Below are 19521 nucleotides of genomic sequence, written 5' to 3'. Positions count from 1 at the left end.
CAGGGTGAAAACCCTTTTCTGCTAGGAAGCAGTAGTCACCAGTAGCCACCAGGAATGTGAGAGACCCTGCTGTGGAAAGACAATGCTCTACACCTATAGGTGCAAAATCCAAATCACCATGCCAGAAATTAGAAATATAAACTGCCTTTGATCTTTAATTAGGTACTTACAGGGGTGGTAAATATGCTAGGGAGAGAGGCTTTAAGATGAAAGGGACATTAGTTACTCAGCAACAGTTGTCACCTTTAGTACCACTTTGTTTGTTTTAGCTCACTCCTAACAAGGTTACAGCCAGAAAGGGGTGGAGGAGAAATGAATTCCGGTATATTTAAATAAATGCCAAGTTCAACACAAAATGTCCCTTTGAATGTGTAACAGAAACAGAAACTGGAATGAAGGAACCCAAGTGGCTCAAGAAATGACACAGAGCTGAGAGTTTTACCATCAGGAAAACTCTAGGCAATGCTCTTGAAAACAGATTTCTAATGCATGCTGTTTCTACAAATACACATGGAAAAAACACCTTAAAACTCCATAGGAATACATCCATTAAAAAAAGAAACTCTCAAATATAAAAACTGAAGTGAAGGGCTAGAGGGATGGTCCAGCAGGTAAGAACTTGCTGCTCTCTTCCAGCAACCTGAGGGTCCTAGCAGCCACAATGTAACTCTAGCTCTAGGAGATCTAACACCTTGTTCTGGCATCTCTCTCTCTCTCTCTCTCTCTCTCTCTCTCTCTCTCTCTCTCTCTCTCTCTCTCTCTCTCTCTGTCTCTCCCCCTCCTTCCCTCCCTTCCTCCCTCCCTCCTCCGCCTCCTCCCCCTCCCTCTCTTTTACTCTCATAAAAATGAATCTAAGAAGGGGATGTTCTTCGCCTGCTTGCCCTTGCTTCTGTCAGCATATCCATTCCTTCTTCAGGATTCCAACCGAGACCAACTGAGACACCCAGCCTCATGGGACTGAGCAGTTACTAGATTCTTGGACTTTCCATTCATAACTAGCCATTGTTGGACTTCAGCCTACAAATATTCAATGTCCATTATGGGGTTAGGGAGAAACCTGGTGCTAGAGAAATTCTCAGGAATCTACCAGAGTGACCCCAGCTAAGACTCCTAGCAATCCTGGAGAGGGTGTCTAATTGTCAGCATAGAACCTACATCTAGCAGATGCAGTGACCCACAGCCAAGCACTGAGCTGAGCTCCTGGATTTCAGTTGAAGAGAATGAGGGAGGAGGGATCATATGAACAGAGGAGAGTCAAGAGCATGATAGGAAAGCCACAGAAAGAGCTGACCCAAGGTAGTAGGAGCCCACGGAGGACTATGGACTGGCAGCTGGGGAATCTGCATGGTACCAAACTAGGCCCTCTGAATGTGGGTAACAGTTATATGGCTTGATGGGGGGGAGGGCGCGAGCAGGCAGGACTGGCTTGCCTGTGGTGGTCAGAAGGCAGGCTGTGGAGGCAGGTCTTTCCTTCTTCCATGCTGGTGGCTAACATTTTCACCCACTGAGCCATCTTGAAGGCCCATGTGGATATATTTAATATTAAAGAATATCAAAGTGGGTTGATAGATGGCTCATCAGTGGTTAAGAACACTTGCTGCTCTTGCAGAAGACTTAGGTTTGGTTGCCAGGACCCACATCAAGCAGCTTCAGTTCTAGGGTTTCTGATGCCCTCTTCTGGCCTCAAGAATACTTGCATTTATGAGGCGTAACATATAAAATGTGCAAACAAATATGCATGTAAATACAAATAAACAGAAGTTTTAGGAGACTATAAAGGGCTGAAGTGATGGGGATGTTCTTCTGTATATATGTTTCTTTTATTGGTTGATGAATAAAACACTAAGTGGCCAGTAGCCCAGGCAGGAAGTATAGGTGGGGCTACCAGACAAGGAAAATTCTGGGGAGAGGAGCCACAAAGTGACACCAAGTAGCTGCTGAAAGGGTAACATGCTGGAGCCTTCTCTGGTAAGATAAGGCCTTGCAGAAATATATAGATTAATAGAAATGGGTAATTTAATGAAGAGAGAACTAGCCAATAAGAAGCCTGAGGCATTGGCCAAACAGTTCATAATTAATAATAAGCGTTGGTGTGTTTATTTGGGGCTGAAGGGAAAGAAACTCTGGCTACACTGAAGTGTGCAAAAGGAAGCTACAGAAGGCATGTCAGATATTTTGAAGATAAGTAAGAGATGGCACCACACAGTCACTTTCCATCTCTCAGTCCTCCATAGGAGATCCTTCCACAGGCCATTTCCCTGCTGTTTCCAGTCCGTACTTTCTGCTTGGTTGTAGGCACTGATGCTAAGCACCTTTCTGCCCTCCTGTGGCTGGCTCACCTTCCAAATGCTCTGTTGTCTGATTTTATTATCTAGAATTAGTGGACACCCTTCTCAGGTTCAAGCCAGATCCAGATGCCCAGTATTCAAAGCATTTTTGTGACAACTTCTCCCCATTTCTACCATCTTTCTTTCAGTTCCCTTGGCTCAAGGGATAAGGGCCTACCATGCCAGTCATTGTACTAGTTGGCAGATTTTCTACAAAGGCAGTCCTCTGAACCTAAGGTTCAGGCCTCGTTTGCTTGTTTTGAGCCAAAGTTGACCATGAACTCCTGATCCTCTGGACTCTACCTTTCAAGCACTAGTGTGTACCACTTCTCCAGCTTCAGGACTGGTTCATATCTTTAGCACATACAGCACATAACAGAAAGCTGATAATGAATGAATAAACAAAAAAAGGGAAAAAACCAAATGAGACATAGTGCAGTGTGTCAGTGAAGGACACAGGTAATAGGCACCTGTAAATCAGTACATGACAGGATAGACCTTATAGCAGTCTGCCATAATGCAGAAGTGGGAAATCAGGGAAGAATGTCTAGTGTAGTGACTCAACTTGAAGGAGAACTCCAGTTTTCTATACCTCAAAGCAATTCAATCAATATTAACGGCAAGGGGGAATCTGGGTTTGTCATTTGTTTAGCTATTTGGGTCATTCTGGTATGTGGCCCAAGGAAGGAGCTGCTGCTTCATGGCTTTCCTGTGAACCAGCAGGATCTAGATCTCCATGTGTCCATCCAGGAGTCTTTCCCTCACTTGCTGGACCAGAGCCTGCTCTCATACAAGATCCTCAGAGGCGGTGTCCAGGCTGGTCTGAGGCTAAGTGACAGCAAAGGGAGATAGAGGCAGTGGTGACTGGCTTCACACACTAGCCAGATCCCAGTCCCTGGGGGAAAAGTCCTGGGGGTCAAGGGTGCAGTGTGGTGGGAGAGGGGGAGGGGAGTGTGCTGGGGGTCAAGGGTGCAGTATGATAGGAGAAGGAAGTAAGGGAGGAAGGCTAGACTGGGTGTGGGATGAGATCTGCTTATTAAAAACTGTGCTATGAGGATGGTTTTTTTTCTATTTGCTTTGGTGTGTGTGTGTGTGCGTGTGTGCGTGCGTGTGTGTGTGTGCGCGTGTGTGCGCGTGCGTGTGCGTGTGTGTGTGTGTGTGTGTGTGTGTGTGTGTGTGTGTGTGTGTGTGTGTGTAGAAAACTTTGGGGTACTAGGTAGCTTCTTGCATCCTTAGAAGGATTGAACTCTGTTCTCAGGTTTGCACAGCAAGAGTCTTTATTTGTTGAGCTTCTTGCTGGTACAGGAGCTTAGACTTTATCTTCAGGGCCTTGGTGTAGCCTGTGCCACTAAAGGGTACCAAGCTTGGGAGTGACTAGGTTTGAGCTCCTTTCCTGCCTCTGTGCTTTGTTTCCTTCCATTGCCTTACCCTGAAATGCCTTACTTATCCAAACTCTCAAACGCTCATCTGAGGTCTACTAACTCACACACCTTCAGGCAACAGTGGCTGGAATGAACTCTCTTGACTCTGAGCTCCTGCAGCACTTTGGATGGACTACTCAAAAGGGCCCTAGTGTGGCCTCTGTCCTGCACTTATTTTGTCTATTGTCTTCTCCTTCCTCTGCTAACCACAGCTCCTCAAGAAGAGTTCCCAAAGGGCCAACAGAGGTGGCTCAGTGGATAAAGGTCCTTCCCAAGATGACCTGAATTCTAGTGACTGTTGAAAGTTGTTCATATGTGCGGAGGCAAGTTGTTCTCTGAGGTTAAAGCCTTCCAGCCTGGAGGGAAACTTCTTGAGACCAGATGAAAAGGGAAAGTGAAACATCGGCATATTTTAGGAAATATTTATAAAGACATAAAACAACAGGATGCGCTAGGAGGGGTGAAGCATGCCATCCTAGAGGGAAGTGCCCTTACAGACAGGAAGTTAACAACTCCATGACTTCAGGAAATACCTGAAACTGATCAGATTCACTAGGCCCTTCCCTCAAGAGTAAACAATGAAGGCTGCTGAGAGTCATTCCCAGACAAGTCAAGCAGCCTGGAAGAAGCAGAGTCCACCGGGCTGCCAGTCAGAGGCCCACACCAGCCGAGGACCATCTGGAGAGGATACTCTCTAACCTACTGAGCTGCCTGCAGGCTGTGCAGTGTGCTCCAGGTTCCCAGCTTTTGTGAGCTGTCACTCATGCTGGGATGGGCTTTGAGGATATAGCTATCTTTGAGTCATTTCTTGCTCCTGTAAATAGTAGCCCCAATAAATCTTATCAGTTCATCAAGTTGGATTTTGGTGTCAGTAATTTGGTTCCCTTTTTGGGGTGAGTAGATGCATATACTGTTTCTCCCCAGGAAAAGCCTGTCACACAACACACGTGTGTCCATAGCATATACTTACACACAAACAAGTAAGTAAATAAATAAATAAATGTAAATTTAAAAGACCCCATTTGATACAACTTTTGAGGACCACCTGTTTTGGGACCATCAGTAGGTATTTATTAGAATCAAGCTCCATGGTCCAGGGCTCCCTGAACTGGTTTCTCTGCATGCAGGCCCTAGATGCTAGAGTACCAAAACTAGAAAATCATGCACGAGATCACACAGTCTCCAGAGACGGCAGCCGTCTCACAAATCCTCACCTGACACTGTACCACTGCATCCACAGCTGCACACCATTGCACAGTTAGAGTAATAAACAGGGAGTGTGAAGTTCTTCTGTCTGCCAGTGCTGTGGTGTGTCACTAATAGCACTGAGGGGCAGAGGCAAGAGGATCAGGAATTCAAGCCTAGCTTGGCAACATAGTGAATTCCACACTAGCCTTGTTTGTTAAAAAAACAAACAACAACCAAAAAATTCCTTTTTCAGCTCATTCACTATCAGTGTATTAATCAAGATGCTTCCAAAAACAAACAAGAAAAAACACAGAGTAGAACAGGTATCCACATTCATCCTAGATCACTTCTTGGTCAACTGGCTTATGCTCAGAAAAGCCTTCCAGTGTACACTTGGGAACGTACACTTGCACCTGGCTGTTCATTTCCTTGCTTGCTTCCTTGCTTCCTTGCTTCCTTGCTTCCTTGCTTCCTTGCTTCCTCCCTCCCTCCCTCCCTCCCTCCCTCCCTCCCTCCCTCCCTCCCTCCCTCCCTCCCTCCCTCCCTCCCTCCCTCCCCAAGACAGGGTTTCTCTGTGAAACAGCTCTGGCTCTCCCTCAACCTCATAGAGATCAGCCTGCCTCTGTATCCCCAGTGCAGGGATTAAAGGCGTGCACCCAGAGGCATTTCTTATTATACATACAAAACAAGACTGGAATCAAACGGTCTCACACAGCAGTTGTGTCAGGACCTGGAGAGATGCTAAGAATCCTCCTGCTTCTGTTGTCACTGTTAACATTCCCTACTGAACCCAGAAGAACCAAGAAGGTCTAGTTTATCCCATCAGTTGTCCTTGTGGCTAGGAACCTGAAGGGGGGAGCGCCTGGGCTGAAGCATCTTGGGATCCTCCCCTGCAGCAGAGCATCGCTGAAGAGACTCAGCAGAAATGTGATGAGTGGTGACAGATGACTGTGTCACAGAAACCCAGATGTAATAAATAATCGCTCATTTGGAATCTGCACCTGCGTGAGAGCATGTGGCACACCTGCCTGGCCAGTTCCTCCGGTTCTCGGCCCATCAAAGGGCCAGCTGCTTCATTCCTGCCCATGACCTTCTCTCATTCCTCACAAGGAAAGGCCTGTGATGTTCCCCAAACACACAGCCTCTCTCAACATTTAATAGCTGTACCAAACACACTTGCTCTTTAATGTCAGCCTGGTAAAAATTCTATTTAGTTTTGTCTTACCGAACATGTTTGTAAAAGGAAAATAGAACGTTAAGGACATCTGGCCACATTAATTAATGGGGGGCGGGGGAGGCAGGACCAAGTTCATCTGTGAAAGTAAGGAAGTGAGATGGGCGCACATGCTCCTACTGTCTACTGTATGAAGCACCAGATTATCTTCTGGTGATGTGATGTGAAAACCTAAAAGAGCTTAAGGTTTCTGTCTCTTCCTAGAAAACCAGAAGAGCCTGGAGTGCTGGGTCCACACTAATGCCGGCAATAGTCATGTGGTGGGAGGCAGGCATCTGGGCTGGAAGCTTTCATTCTCCTCTGCCTGGCTGCCCCAGGGAGTGCAGGGCACAGGGTGTGGCTCCAATCCCACAGAGCCTTATATTCATTTGTCTTTCATAAACTGATGAGGTAGGTGCTCCAATGTAATCCCAGCACAAGGGAGGTCAGCCTGGGCTACAGAGTGAGAGCCTATCTCAGAAAGACAGAGTAGGAAAATGGGGTATTATCTACAAGAATCCTTCAATGGAGTCCAAGGCAGATCTGGTGTCAGACTGTCTAGGGAGTGTGAGTAACTACTGAAGAGAAGTGAGCAAGTGAGGTTTGGGTGAGTAGAAATACCTGCTTTGGTCAGAGCAGAAGGTTCCCACAGAAATATAGGAACAAAGGCACAGGTGTGACAGGAGGACAGAGAGTCTGGAAGATCTCAGACACAGAGCCTAGGGCTGTGGGCATGTGTTCTAGAGGCAGCATGGAGCTATGAAGAGTGGGCTGCTAATATCTTGTTAAAATAAGACCCATGGTTCAGGCAACCATGGGGGTAGCTGTATCTAAGATGCTAAGAGAAAGATGAATCTAAGGGACCCCTCCGGAAGGTACAGCAATCCACCCACATGAGGATGCTGGAGGATGCAAAGGGGGGCCACTGGAGGGAAGAAACATTCAATGGAAAGAAATACCAAGTGGAAGAAAGGTGGTGCCCAACCCAAACACTGCAGCAGTCTGGCTTCCTGTTTTGTTTACAAGTGTGTGCGGTGTGTGTTTATGGTAGCTGGGTGATGGGCTGCGGATAACAGATTTAGTCTGTACTTGCTGAGCGGCAGGAAATGACAGAGCGGTCTGGAGACTGATGGGCAGATGAAAGGGGCACTGAGTGGCAAGGACAGCTGAGGCAGGGGAGAGAAGGGATTTGTGAGCAACAGTGCAGACGCCTAAGGATGTTATGGACCATAAAACCCAGAAAGCTTGTGCTCTGGTTAGGATATGGTGGAGGGACAGTCATCTAACCTGTGAAAGGCCCGCTGGTATTTAATCCCCCACTCTGGAGTGGGTGGTGGCATGTTAGAAGGGAGATAGGGAGAGACACTAGAGATGCAATCAATCCTTCAATGCACAGCCTTCGGAACCCAACAGCACTGTTTCCCTGAGTGCACCAACAGCTCCAAGGTTTTCCTGAGTCCTGCAATGGTGGATGGGACTCAGTTTACCTAGGGGCAGTAAAATCAGATGATAAGGGTTAATTACAGCTATTCTTTCTGCTGCTAGATACCAAACAGTCATTGTGAAGCCATGAATCTGAAAGCAGAACATTCAAATATCCTCTCTCCCTCCTTCCCTTCCTCCACCTGCTTCTCTTTCTCATATATATATGACTCAAAACCTCTTTTGTAAAGAATCCAAAAGTGAAAGATGCCAAAATAACCTCAGGCCTTGATTTATCATTTCACAACTGGTTCCTGAGCACCCCTGCCAACTGCCCCCCCCAAACATGCCCTTTCCACTTTTCCAGAACTTTGCTATAAATTTTGCCATCAGATCTGGGGTGGCAGGCATGGTGGTGATGCATGTCACAGTGGCAGTGGGGAAGGTGAAGTACAGATCCCAGCTGGGAACAGAGACACTCCACCCTGGCAAGGGCTGCTAGTGGGATTCTCACAGTCTGGCCTGGCTGTTCCACCCACCCAGCTCCTTCCTCCTGCCTGGCCCTCCCTTCCTGAAGAACACACTTCCCCTTCTGTTACTGCTTCCACTGGTGCAGTTTGATTTGGGTTCTTTTATGAAACGTATCAGGCTAAGTTTAGTGATAGAACTAGGTGTGGGTTCATGCTCACAATTCCAGCTTGTAGGAGACCAAGGCAGGGAAATTCCAAACCAGCCTGGGCTAAACAATGAAACCCTGTGGAAATAAAGAAGGAAGAGGAGGGCAAAAGGAGGAGGGAGGGAAAGAAGGCCCAGGAGGAGTGACTATCTATATTGATGACAGAGTCTCTTGTATACCAAGGCTGTCCTCAAACTCAACATGTAGCCAAGGATAACCCTGAACTTCTAATCCTACCTCTTTCTACTTGATATGCAGGCCAGGCTGGCCTAGAACTCAAAGGGATTCTCCTGCCTCTGTCTCCTAGGATTAAAGGCATATGCTACAATGCCTGGCTTTAAGAAACTTGGTATTAGAGCAGGGGTGATGCACACCTTTAATCCCAGCACTCTGGAGGCAGAGACAGGCAGATTTCTTTGAATTCTAGGCCAGCCTGGTCTACAGAGCAAGTTCCAGGACAGTCAGGCCAGAGAATCCCTGTCTCGGGAAAACAAACAAACAGACAATCCCCATAAATAAATAAAAGAAAGAAAGTTGATATTAAAGGATGAAAGCTCTATGATACAAGGGGTCCAAGGAGATGTTTGCCAAGGAGTACAAAGTCATGGTGGCAGAGGAGGAAGAAATTCTGGTGTTCTATTACACAGCAAAGTGACTATAGTTAACAATAACATATTGTGTGTTTGCAAAGAGTTATCCTTTTAGCAATTTGAAACATACACTATGGTCACTCTGTTGTAGTCTTAAAAGTGTACCCTTTTGCCTGCCTGAAACTTTTTTTTTTTTTTTTTTTGGTTTTACGAGACAGGGTTTCTCTGTATTGTTCTGGAGGCTGTCGGTCCAGCCTGGCCTTGAACTCACAGAGATCCGCCTGCCTCTGCCTCCCGAGTGCTGGGATTAAAGGCGAGTACCACCACTGCCCGGCCTGCCTGAAACTTTTGTTAAGCATGACCATCTCCCTCCCCATCCTAGCCACTCCACTTCTAGTAACCAACTGTTGACTTCTCATCTCTTTTAGGTCTCCTTGCTAAGTGCTGTCAACCAGTATTTGTCTGTGCCTAACCTGTGATGGATAACAACTTCCAGATGCCTGCATGTTGTCATAACAACAAGATTGCTTTCATTTTAAAGGCTGAATAGTATTCTACTTTGGCTGATGTGCCATGGCTACTTGACCATGCATCCCCTGACAGACACTTAGATTGTGATCACGCCGTGGCTCCTGCGAACGGTGCTGTAGCTGGGTCTTCAGCATAACAGTGGAGTGTTGGGGTCTGTCTGCTTTTGGGAGGAACCTCCCTACTGTTGTGGAGTTTTCTTGTCCCACCAGCCTTCTGCTTCAGATCCAGCTCTTTTCGATTCTTTTCCACACCTAAACTGATGCTGGAAGTAATCTAGAAACACGTCACTGGTGGCCCCTCAGTTTGTAGGCAAGAGAAGTGGTTTACACAGAGAAGTAGATTTCACATGGGAACATGAAGCTACCCCCAGAAGACTTCTCTGCCTCAGTCCCTCTCTCGTTTCCTCACCTTCTTCCCCTGCAGGCCAGGCAAGCATTCTAGCACTCTCCTCTTTTGAGTCTCCTTTCTTTTACCTTGGTCTCCATGCCTGCCCTTGACTGGACACACAGCAGTCTGCCTGTCCATCCCATTTAACCTCAATCCTACACACTGGTGTGTCATGGAAAACTAAGAACTTTAAAGAAAGACCACAGAAAGAACAACATTTAGCAGGCGAGACCACAAGTCCCCAACCTTGGCCACATCTGGTCACTGCTCTTGGCAAAACTGAAAAGTGATTGAACACTCAGTAGGGGGTCTTCTAGCTTATGAAGGTTTGACTGTTGATTTCACACGCATGCAAATACAGCACTGGGGAAAAGAAAACAAACTGAGAAACCAGGAGTCCAGGAAATGAACAGACCTCCTAGAGCAGGGGTTCTCAACCTTCCTAATGCTGAGACCCTTTAGTGCAGCTCCTCATGTTGTGGTGACCCCCAGCCATAACATTATTTTCATTGCTACTTAATAACTGCAATTTTACCAGTTATGAATTGTAATGTAAATATCTGTGTTTTAGGCAACGCCTGAGAAAAGGTTCTTCAATCTCCCCCAAGAGGTCATGACCCTAAGTTGAGAACTACTGTCCTAGAGCCTCTAACTTGCTGATGGGAGACAGCAACACCCTAGCAAGGACCACAAGGACCAGAGCCAATGTGCTACCTTGACTGGGTTATGACAGCTTACAGAGGGGCACATTCAGAGGAAAGGTCCCCCTTATAGCAGCTTCAAAAGTAAATGTGCCCCCAACGTTAACTCACATCACTAACTAGTAATTAGCCAAGGGCCTCATCTGTGTAAGCTCACCCTGCACTGCTCTGTCGCTCCGCTGCTCCTTTCATAGCCCACTGCCACCCTATGTGATACATTTTCATCTTCCAAAACAGGAAGCCTTTCCGGACTACTTGTGCTGCTTGGTAGCCTAGAATAATTACTGTTTAGGAAGATTACTTCTTGTTTCTGAACAACCTTTACGGATGGATGAAGATTTCTGGTTTTTGAATGGTGATAAAATGCATGTGACACAAGTTACCGTCTAAGAGTTTGAATTCGTCGGTAACAAGTGGAGTCACAGTGCTTACAATGGTCACTGCCATGCTCGAGCTTTTCATCACCCCCAAAAGGAAACCCCAGACCCACTAGGCAGTCTCTCCCTAAGCGTTCTACACCCCAGCCCCTGGTAATTACCATTCTGCTCTCTGCACCAGCAGGTTGTCCTTTTCCTGACATTTCCTAAAAAGGAAGTTGTACATTATGTGGAGTTCTCTGCATGCAACTTCCTTTACTTCTCAGAGTATTTCAGGTTCATCTGTATCATAGGGTTTACCACTACTCCAGTCCTCTTTATGACTGAATAGTATTCCAATATGTGGTATGTACTAAACTCTTGTGAAAAGAATGCCTGTGGCTAGGTGGTAAGGGGCTGCACGCTGCCGAGATGAAGGGATTTATTGTGACAGATGACGTTTCTATTAACATCCCCAGACATTTTAGTATTGAATAAGGAACTCAAGCCCAAGTGCAGTCTAGCCATTCCACTCACAGTACACTTTCTATTCCCATTCAGACTTCACCTTCTGGCTGACGAGTCTTTTTTAAAAGTTTAAACCCTCAGAAAACCCTCTTGTGTATTATTTAGTGGCCTTTCAAGGAAATCCAATCAGGCTATCTTACGCCAGATCCTCAGGATCACAATCCCAGGGGATGCTCTCTGCAAGCTTGGTCTAGAAGAAGCTGAACATCTAAAGTATCCCACCTCACTCCTGTTTTCTTCTCGTGAGATTCTTATTGCCTGGATCTTATATCCATCTACTAATTTTGTGTATCCTCTTATGTCTTTTAATTTTATTTTCTGGATCATTTCTTCAGGGTTACTTTCCAATCTTTGAAACTGTAGGGGACAGCCAGTAGCTCTCTCTGTCCATGGATTTTTCCCCCCTTTTCCTTTCACAAAGAGAAAGACAGGAAATAACTGATGTGCCAATCTAATTGTAAGACACTAAGTTCAACACTTGTACCTTGCTGGCATCTGCAGTTATTCAAAGGTTAGGTGGCAAGTCCATTTGCTGACAGTGGAAATGTGTCATTCCTTCCATTAGTTCAAGGTGATAAAGCTGCTTGTTCAGTTTAGAGACTGCCTAATCTTGAGGTTTTCTTAAATATATAAGTGCTTGGCACAACTTGATGAATGGTTCTAAACCAAAGGGCCCTTTTAGAATACGGCATGGAATCCTTCCCTAGTGTTCAACAGGTCCATGAAGAAACTAGTAACTGTGAAAGAACTATCAAAGACCAGCAAGCAGATGGGTTCGGCGGAAAACAGACAGACCCACTTCCTCACATAAGGTGTCCATGTGTCAGGTGTTGCCCACTATCTCCCTGCTGAGCATCTGCCCTTCACTGTGCTCTTCACTGCTGGGGCCTGATGTCTGCAAACTGCCTTCCCAGGGCTTCCCTGACCGCTCGCTGGCTTTCCCCAAATGGAAGGTACTGGTAGGAGTTCAGAGCACAAGGAGAGGATGAGGCTGTCCTACATCTCTCCCTGTTTCTAGCAAGCGGCCCTGAAAGCTTTCTACAGTCCCCAGGAGTCCAGCTGCAGAGGTGAAGCAGCTGCCTCCCCTATGCATGGGTCTAAGAACCCATCCCAGGAGGCTCAAGTTCTGAACAGCCATCCCAGGAGGGCCCTTCCTTCTCAAGGTGGCAGCTGCTTCACTCATTTTGGGAGACTTTACCTTTCCCCTATCACTCTCCCAGTGTGATAACAAGTTCTCTTTAGCAAGCCTCCTCGGGGTGGAATGCCTCATTTAGTTACTCTTTTGCTTTAACTGGCTCCTGTACTTTCAGGATTAAAAACAAAACAAAACAAAAGCAAATCAAGTAAGCCTTTCCAGCATGCTCATGATCAAAATGAGCAAACGACACAATGCCTCATCTATGGTTTGGATTGCCAAAGTGCAGACAGTTTTAATCCTTTTGTTATGAAAGTCACAGAAGATGCTGACACTATTCAAATATGACATAAATGATACTCAATATAGGTTCAACAGGCCTCTAGGGTTTGACCAATACATAAAGGGTGGAAAAAATTACCAGAGCCAGAGGAATAGGAAGTCTATTGTGAGACTCTAGTCTTAGAATTGTCAGAGAAGCTACACCCATGAAGTCTCTTCAACACAGCTAAACAAGACCTGAACAAGGATGACACCATCAGACATGCCAACAGGGAAGGGGCAAATTTCATGAGGCCTCAACCCTAGACAAAAAACTATGGGCAACTAAGGAATGCTGAGAGAGGGAGAAATAGTCTTGCTCAGAATAGAGCCCTCAAATTGATTATCCAATACCAATTGGTCAGCCCTGGGATAACACACATATACACAGACACATACATATAATATACATATGCATATAAATGTAACATCAGACAGATTGAATGTATTATATTTACATATTTAAGAATACATATGCATATATACAACAACAATTAAAAAATGAGGCAATGAATTTGGGAGAGAACAAGGGGGTTGTTCATGGGAAGAAAATAAAGGAGGAAAATTATGTAATTATATTTTAAATTAAAAATTTTTTTGTTTTTATTGGGGGGAGGTTTGAGACAGGGTTTCTATGTATTGTTTTGGAGGCTTTCCTGGAACTCTCTCTGTAGACCAGGCTGACCTCGAACTCACAGAGATCCACCTGCCTCTGCCTCCTGAGTGCTGGGATTAAAGGCGTGAGCCACCAATACCTGGCCTCAAAATTTTTTTTAAAGTTTTAAAATTAAGGAAAATAGTTTCATGCTGCTGTGATTGTCAAAAACAAAACTATCTCTATGAGAGGATGCAACTGAGCTAGCTGTTTAGGTCATTAAATTTGCAGAACTGCCTAGCTATGCCACATCACTAGGTGTTCACTCACTGTCTAAATCACAGTTTAAAATGTATAGTGGAGAAATGGGCATGATGCCCAGCCCTGGAGGGCACTGAGGCAGGAAGATCTCAAATTCAAGACTAGCTTGTGCTATATAGCATGACTTCCTTTAAAACACACACACACACACCTTTTTCAAAAGTAAGTACAGAGTGAACCATAAAAATATTACACAATAATGTTTTTCAAATGCACTTTTGGGAACTATTCCTGTGTTATATCTTATAATGTACTTCCCGATGATTCCATGCTCTACAGTGCATCAGGGAGAGAAATCGGCTGGCTGGGGCAGACAAAGCAAAGCAGGGATGGCAGCATTTTATGGGTGCTGGCTGGGAGAGTGCGATGGATCTCAGGCATGAGGCCTTCCAGACATGTAATCATGACTGAAAAATAGTGAGGACAGAACAGAGAGAAAACAGGAAGTGGGGGTGGGGACTAGGAGAGAGAAGAAAGGGGAACACAGAGAAGCCAGGGAAGAGCGCCTGCCCACAGAGCTGAACATGTGATCTGAGGATGGCTAAGTCTGGCTCCATCAGGTTGGTCTACATGGACTAATCCAGGGCTCACCAAATTGGCTCCCTTAGGGCTGCTAGTGCTTCAGGGCTGTTGGCTCAAAGAAACCTGGCTAGGCTTGTGTCCAGCATCCTCACACAAGAACTCAGGCTCCTGACTTTCAACATCAACACAGAGAAAATGAGGCATTACCATCTATGGAAGTCATGACCTTCAAAGTAAACACACTGGCTCTGGGAAGGAAAGTTGGACAGATAGCCTCAAATCCCCAAGTAGAAATTCATCGAAGATCCCTTATTTCCCTTTGTCCCCAAGAGTTGGACAAGTTTCCCACTGGTAGCAAAGTCAAAGGCATATGATTGGGCTTCTTTGACATAAGTGTCAAAAACAGAATTTGAAAAACTATTGGGTCCATTTTGAGTGACACCACTGGTAAAATGAGTAATTTTACTCCCGTTTTTCAGATACCCACCCCCTTTGACTAGCTGACTCTGCCAAAACCAAGTGATGTTCAGCTTAACAAGGATCAGGGGGAGCAGTTCCTATAGTTGGTTCTTCTCCCTTCTGGATATAATATTGTATCACAGGCAGTTTCCACTTTGCAAAGTGTTAACAAATATGTTCTTTTAGTATTTACAGCCCTGGGGCTCCCCTTTTTTTTCCTCAAGAAAAGATCGGCCAGGATAATAAGATGGCTCAACATGCAAAGGTTCTTGCTTTGCAATCATGAGTCCTGAGTTCAAATCCTGAAATCCATAATAGAAGAAGAAAACTGATTCCCAAACATTGTCTTCTGACCTCTAATGTATACCATGATGCCTACTTGTTCATACTTGCATGTACATAACACACACACACACACACACACACACACACACACACAGAGTCTTAGTTGCCTGGTAGAACTTGAGGGTAAGACCTTATTGTTGAAGATACCATACATTTCAGTTACAGGGCTTGGAAAAATAGGCCTGGTACTGACCTGAAAGTCTCCTCTCTAGTGGCTAGCTAGCTTTCATAGCATCAGAAGGTGCTTGTAGGTTGCCAAGGGAGAAAAGTTATCAACAGTTCTAATCAGCTGTGGGTAACCAACAGCTGTGTGATTGGAGTTAAGATTTGCTCAGTTGGGGGGAACTCGTGTTCAGTACTGTAAACCTAGCCAAGAACCCATAACTGGAGAGGTTATAACAACCCTAGAAAAAAACCTACTACTACTACCATTATGCTAAACTGATATTATTTCAGCCTGCCTCCCTATACCCATAGATATTACTCCTCATCATAAAAGCTGCTGCTGTTTCTTCTTCTTCTTCTTCTTCTTCTTCTTCTTCTTCTTCTTCTTCTTCTTATTATTATTATTATTATTATTATTATTATTATTTCTTATAGCAGATGGGAGCTCTCTTACAGAGATCCACAAGTGATCAAAGCGCAGAGAAACAGAGATGTAGACTGTGTACCCCCAAATGGGTCATCTATGACATAATCCCTATACCCATGGCTCAGGGAACATTGCAGAAGAGGGAAATATCACATCCATGAACACTCAGCAATGTGGTTGCCTGTGCAAAACCACATCAGTCAATATTCCTGCATGGATGGGGGAAAGGCTCACATGGCTCTACTAAACCCAGTCACAGCAGCTGGGAGAAGGAGAGTCTGTTTCCTTCAGAAAAAGCCCACTGAGGTTGTTCAAGTCCAAGGGTTCAGCCAACATCCAAGTACATCCAGACAGCACTAACTGGACTTAGGTTTCACAGACATTAGAAAACTAATTATCACAAAGGAAGAGGACATGAATTTGAGGGGCATGAGAGGAGTGACAGTGGGGAAGGAGAGGTGGATATGATGAAAATGCATTGTATAAACTTCTAAAAAAAAAAAGGTAAAACTTTGCCAAAGACCTGCTATTTATTCTCCTTATAGCAAAAAGGCAATTTCATAGGGAGAGAGAAATACTTAAATTTAAGTCCAAGATGATTATTAAGCTGATGGAGCCATCATAAGCTACAAAAAAAAGGAAGACACAGCTTAAAAACTAGTTTATGAGAAGAGCCATGGGAGATAGTTTGAATCAGGTTTATAGTAAGATGAGCAGAACAAGAAACACAGGAGTCAGGAGGAGAGGCAGGAGAGAGGGAAGGAGAAGAACAATTATGTCCCTGACTCTTAGATAGAAGTCAGAATAGTGAGAGGAATTAAAAGGCATTTTCCATTAATCCAGATATACAGAACATGCCAAGATGCCAATGCTACTGAGGTCAGAAGAGGGTAATGTCAGATGTAACAGGATAAAAAGCCACTGCAGACCAAGCTCCCCAAGACATGAAACTCCACTCCAGGTTTCATAACAAAATGGCTTATGAAGAGTGACAATAATAATTCTTACTTCACTTGTGTTTACTCTGGAGACGACTTTTAGGTGTTTAAAACCCTCTTTGTTCCTATTTCTAGCTGTTTAAACAAATACATACAGATTTAAAAACAAAGTTAAAGGACTGGAGAGATGGCTCAGCAGCTAAGAGCATTGGCTACTCTTCCAGACTAACCTGGTTCAATTCCCAACACCTACATGACAGCTCACAACTGCCTGTAACTCCAGTTCCAGGGGATCTGGACTCTGCAGCCTCTGTATGCACATGCTACACAGACATACATGCAGGCAAAACACACAGACATAAAACAAAAAAATAAGCATTAATTAAAAACCCCCAGAACCCATGTATTAGCAGCAATGTGCCCACTGTACTACTTGAAATGTGCAAGAACTTCAAAAATGCTGGGATTCCAGCTGCACTGTAACTTCATGAAGCGAGGATAGTAAGTTACTTATTCGTTGGTTAACAGGCACTTCCCTGTGATAAATCTGATACGAGATTTACCATCCCATTATCTGCGACGGCACAGCTAGGTGGCATTAAGTGCATTGGCACCGCTGAGCCACCGTTACCACTCTCTCTACTCACTGGCTAAAATGGCCCTTTTTGTTTTCTTTGTATCACACACACAAAAATCAACAAGATGATAAGGAATATTAAACACCATTTTTTCAATAAATACTATCTGTTATTTTACACAAAATCCAAAAGTCATTTTGAAAGGAATCACTGCTTTAAGGGTTACAAGAAACATGGGCTATTTGGAGTCAAAGAATATTTGGGGGCCATTCAGCAGCCAGGTGCTCTCTCAAGCACGAGTAACTCACATGTCCTAGCGAGGCCTCAGGACCAGGGAGTGAGAGGCACCATGCCCACTGTGGGGAAGCTTGTGTCACAGACCCAGACAACACCCAAGGCTGACATAAGGATCAATTTGTTGCTGATCTGGAGAAATTGGCCTCAGTGTTCAGGCTCACAGGCAGAGAAAACCAATAGTGGTTTTAAATGAACCACAAATCAGTTATTCTAAGGAATTTAACATGGTTCACTGACTGAAAATTGTCATTTTCTCTTAAGGAGAAATCAAAGGTAAGCAAAAGCAAAAACACCTCCCCCCCATAAAAAAACAAAACAAACAAACAAAAAACCCAGATTCACTGCCAGGGTTCTATTGGAGTCAATTAATGGGTCTCCAGAGCTCATCGAAATCTTCATTAAAATGCAACAACATCTGGAGTCAAGTTATTTAAAAGCTAATACCAGGGCTTACAAAACTGCATTTCAAAGGAGCTTAGTAAAAGGCAAAATATCGATTTCACCCTTCCTCCCTCCTTCTAGAGTGCTGGATGGAGCTGATGTCTTGAGCTCTCTCTGCAAGAGCCAGGTAAGTGTCCCACCACTGAGCCCCATCTCCTGTCCCTATTTATTTTCTAGCTTGTACAAATTTCCCAACCCTTCCTAAACCCTCCTATTTCTTTCAAACACATGCAGTCTCAAGTGGGCTTCTATTTCAGCATGGCCTCAGGTGAGTCACAGGTCCCTGTCACTGGGCTGTGACAAGGGCACAGCACTGTGGACAGAACAGTGAGTGTGGCAGGCAGAGATACTTAGTACAGAGTTGCAAATTGGTCATGTATTCATTATTATTATCTCTAAAATATAGAAATGCCTCCATGCCACCTTTGTTTCTATATAACTTCACTTAACAATGCTTATTATTCTTCCTAAGCAATGGTGGGGACTGCAGCTAACATTAAGGTACACTAGTACTTCATTCTGAGCACACACCAGTAACTGACTGGGACTCGGTGCCTCTTCAGCAGAGTGGCAAGCATTAAGCAGCCAGGAGGACAATCTGATGCTGGCATTTCCTGGTAAGTAATAAAGGAAGATTGGTGATACTTTGTGGATAACCGTGCCTCAATGACCCAACAAGCTACCCACACCTCATTTAACTCATTTTAAAGGAGAAGAGGCATGAGAATTTGCATGCAAAGCTTCCATTTGGGGAAATTCTTCCAGGTCACATTCAAATATGTAACTAATAACAGTTGTCTGAGGGCCATCGTGCCAACTGGAGAGACAAAGCAAAGGAGCTGCTATGAACAGAGCCCAGGTGCAACAGCCCCGACTCCAGCTCCCTGTCCTAACACAAGCGAAACCCACCAAAATTTCTCATCTTCCATTCCAGTGTTTTCCAGTCTTTCTTATTATGCATACCTGTGAATCTTTCTGACAAAGACAACAGAGCACTGGCCTCCCAATATGAAAAATGGACCAAAGTGAGCCCTAGCCACAGGGCTGGGGGGAGAGGAGGAGCGGGCTGTTTGACTCTTATCATGGGGAAATATTGAAAACCACTCAATTGGAGGGAGCAATGACCATTTAGTCTAAGCTGCTAATTTTACATATGAAAAGAGAAAGTGGTCCTGGCCCCAGCCCCTTCAGCTTCCTCCAGTTTAGGTAATTCCAGTCACAACTAGAATCCAATTCTTCATTTCAATTGACAAATATAAAAGGGAGCCAATACGTGGACGGGGAGTAGTAAGGTATGAGGCACTCCTAGAAGTGAGGGTGGGATAGCAATAAAGCACTAAGGGTTGGGGTGCTCTGAGTGTGAAGGCACACGCAGGCCCTGCACTGCTGACAGCTCTCAACCTACCCAGAAGGAGCTGCTTCCTCAGGGAGAGCTGATGAATTAACTGGTGAGCAAAGACGACCGTCGAATGTGCACAGATTATCAGCAGCATCGCCATCGAGGCCCCTATGGTGCGATTAGTATTCGGTAAGAACAGAAATTGCTCTAAGAAAGCAGGCCTTATCATTCCACACCACACCGAGCAAAGACAATATTCTAGAAATGGTTGTATTTGTGGTCAAGTCTGACCCCTCAA

At 44.9% G+C, this 19521-nt stretch overlaps 1 protein-coding gene across 6 annotated transcripts in view; it reads right to left on the bottom strand.

Annotated features, from left to right (window-relative positions):
* Stx8 (syntaxin 8) overlaps positions 1–19521 on the bottom strand; it is a 230823-nt gene that overhangs the window by 59349 nt on the left and 151953 nt on the right. For 2 of the 6 annotated variants that reach the window (XM_021225772.2, XM_040748913.1), the window contains exon 8: positions 19290–19391. The exons of the other annotated variants lie outside the window; for them this stretch is intronic. In XM_021225772.2, the coding sequence (XP_021081431.2) occupies positions 19290–19391 (102 nt within the window). The remainder of the gene's footprint in view (positions 1–19289; positions 19392–19521) is intronic. 6 annotated transcript variants of the gene reach the window in all.

The sequence above is a fragment of the Mesocricetus auratus genome, unplaced genomic scaffold (genome assembly GCF_017639785.1).
Source record: "Mesocricetus auratus isolate SY011 unplaced genomic scaffold, BCM_Maur_2.0 Super-Scaffold_100007, whole genome shotgun sequence".
NCBI lineage: Eukaryota > Metazoa > Chordata > Mammalia > Rodentia > Cricetidae > Mesocricetus > Mesocricetus auratus.
This window is presented reverse-complemented; position numbering and strand designations above follow the sequence as displayed.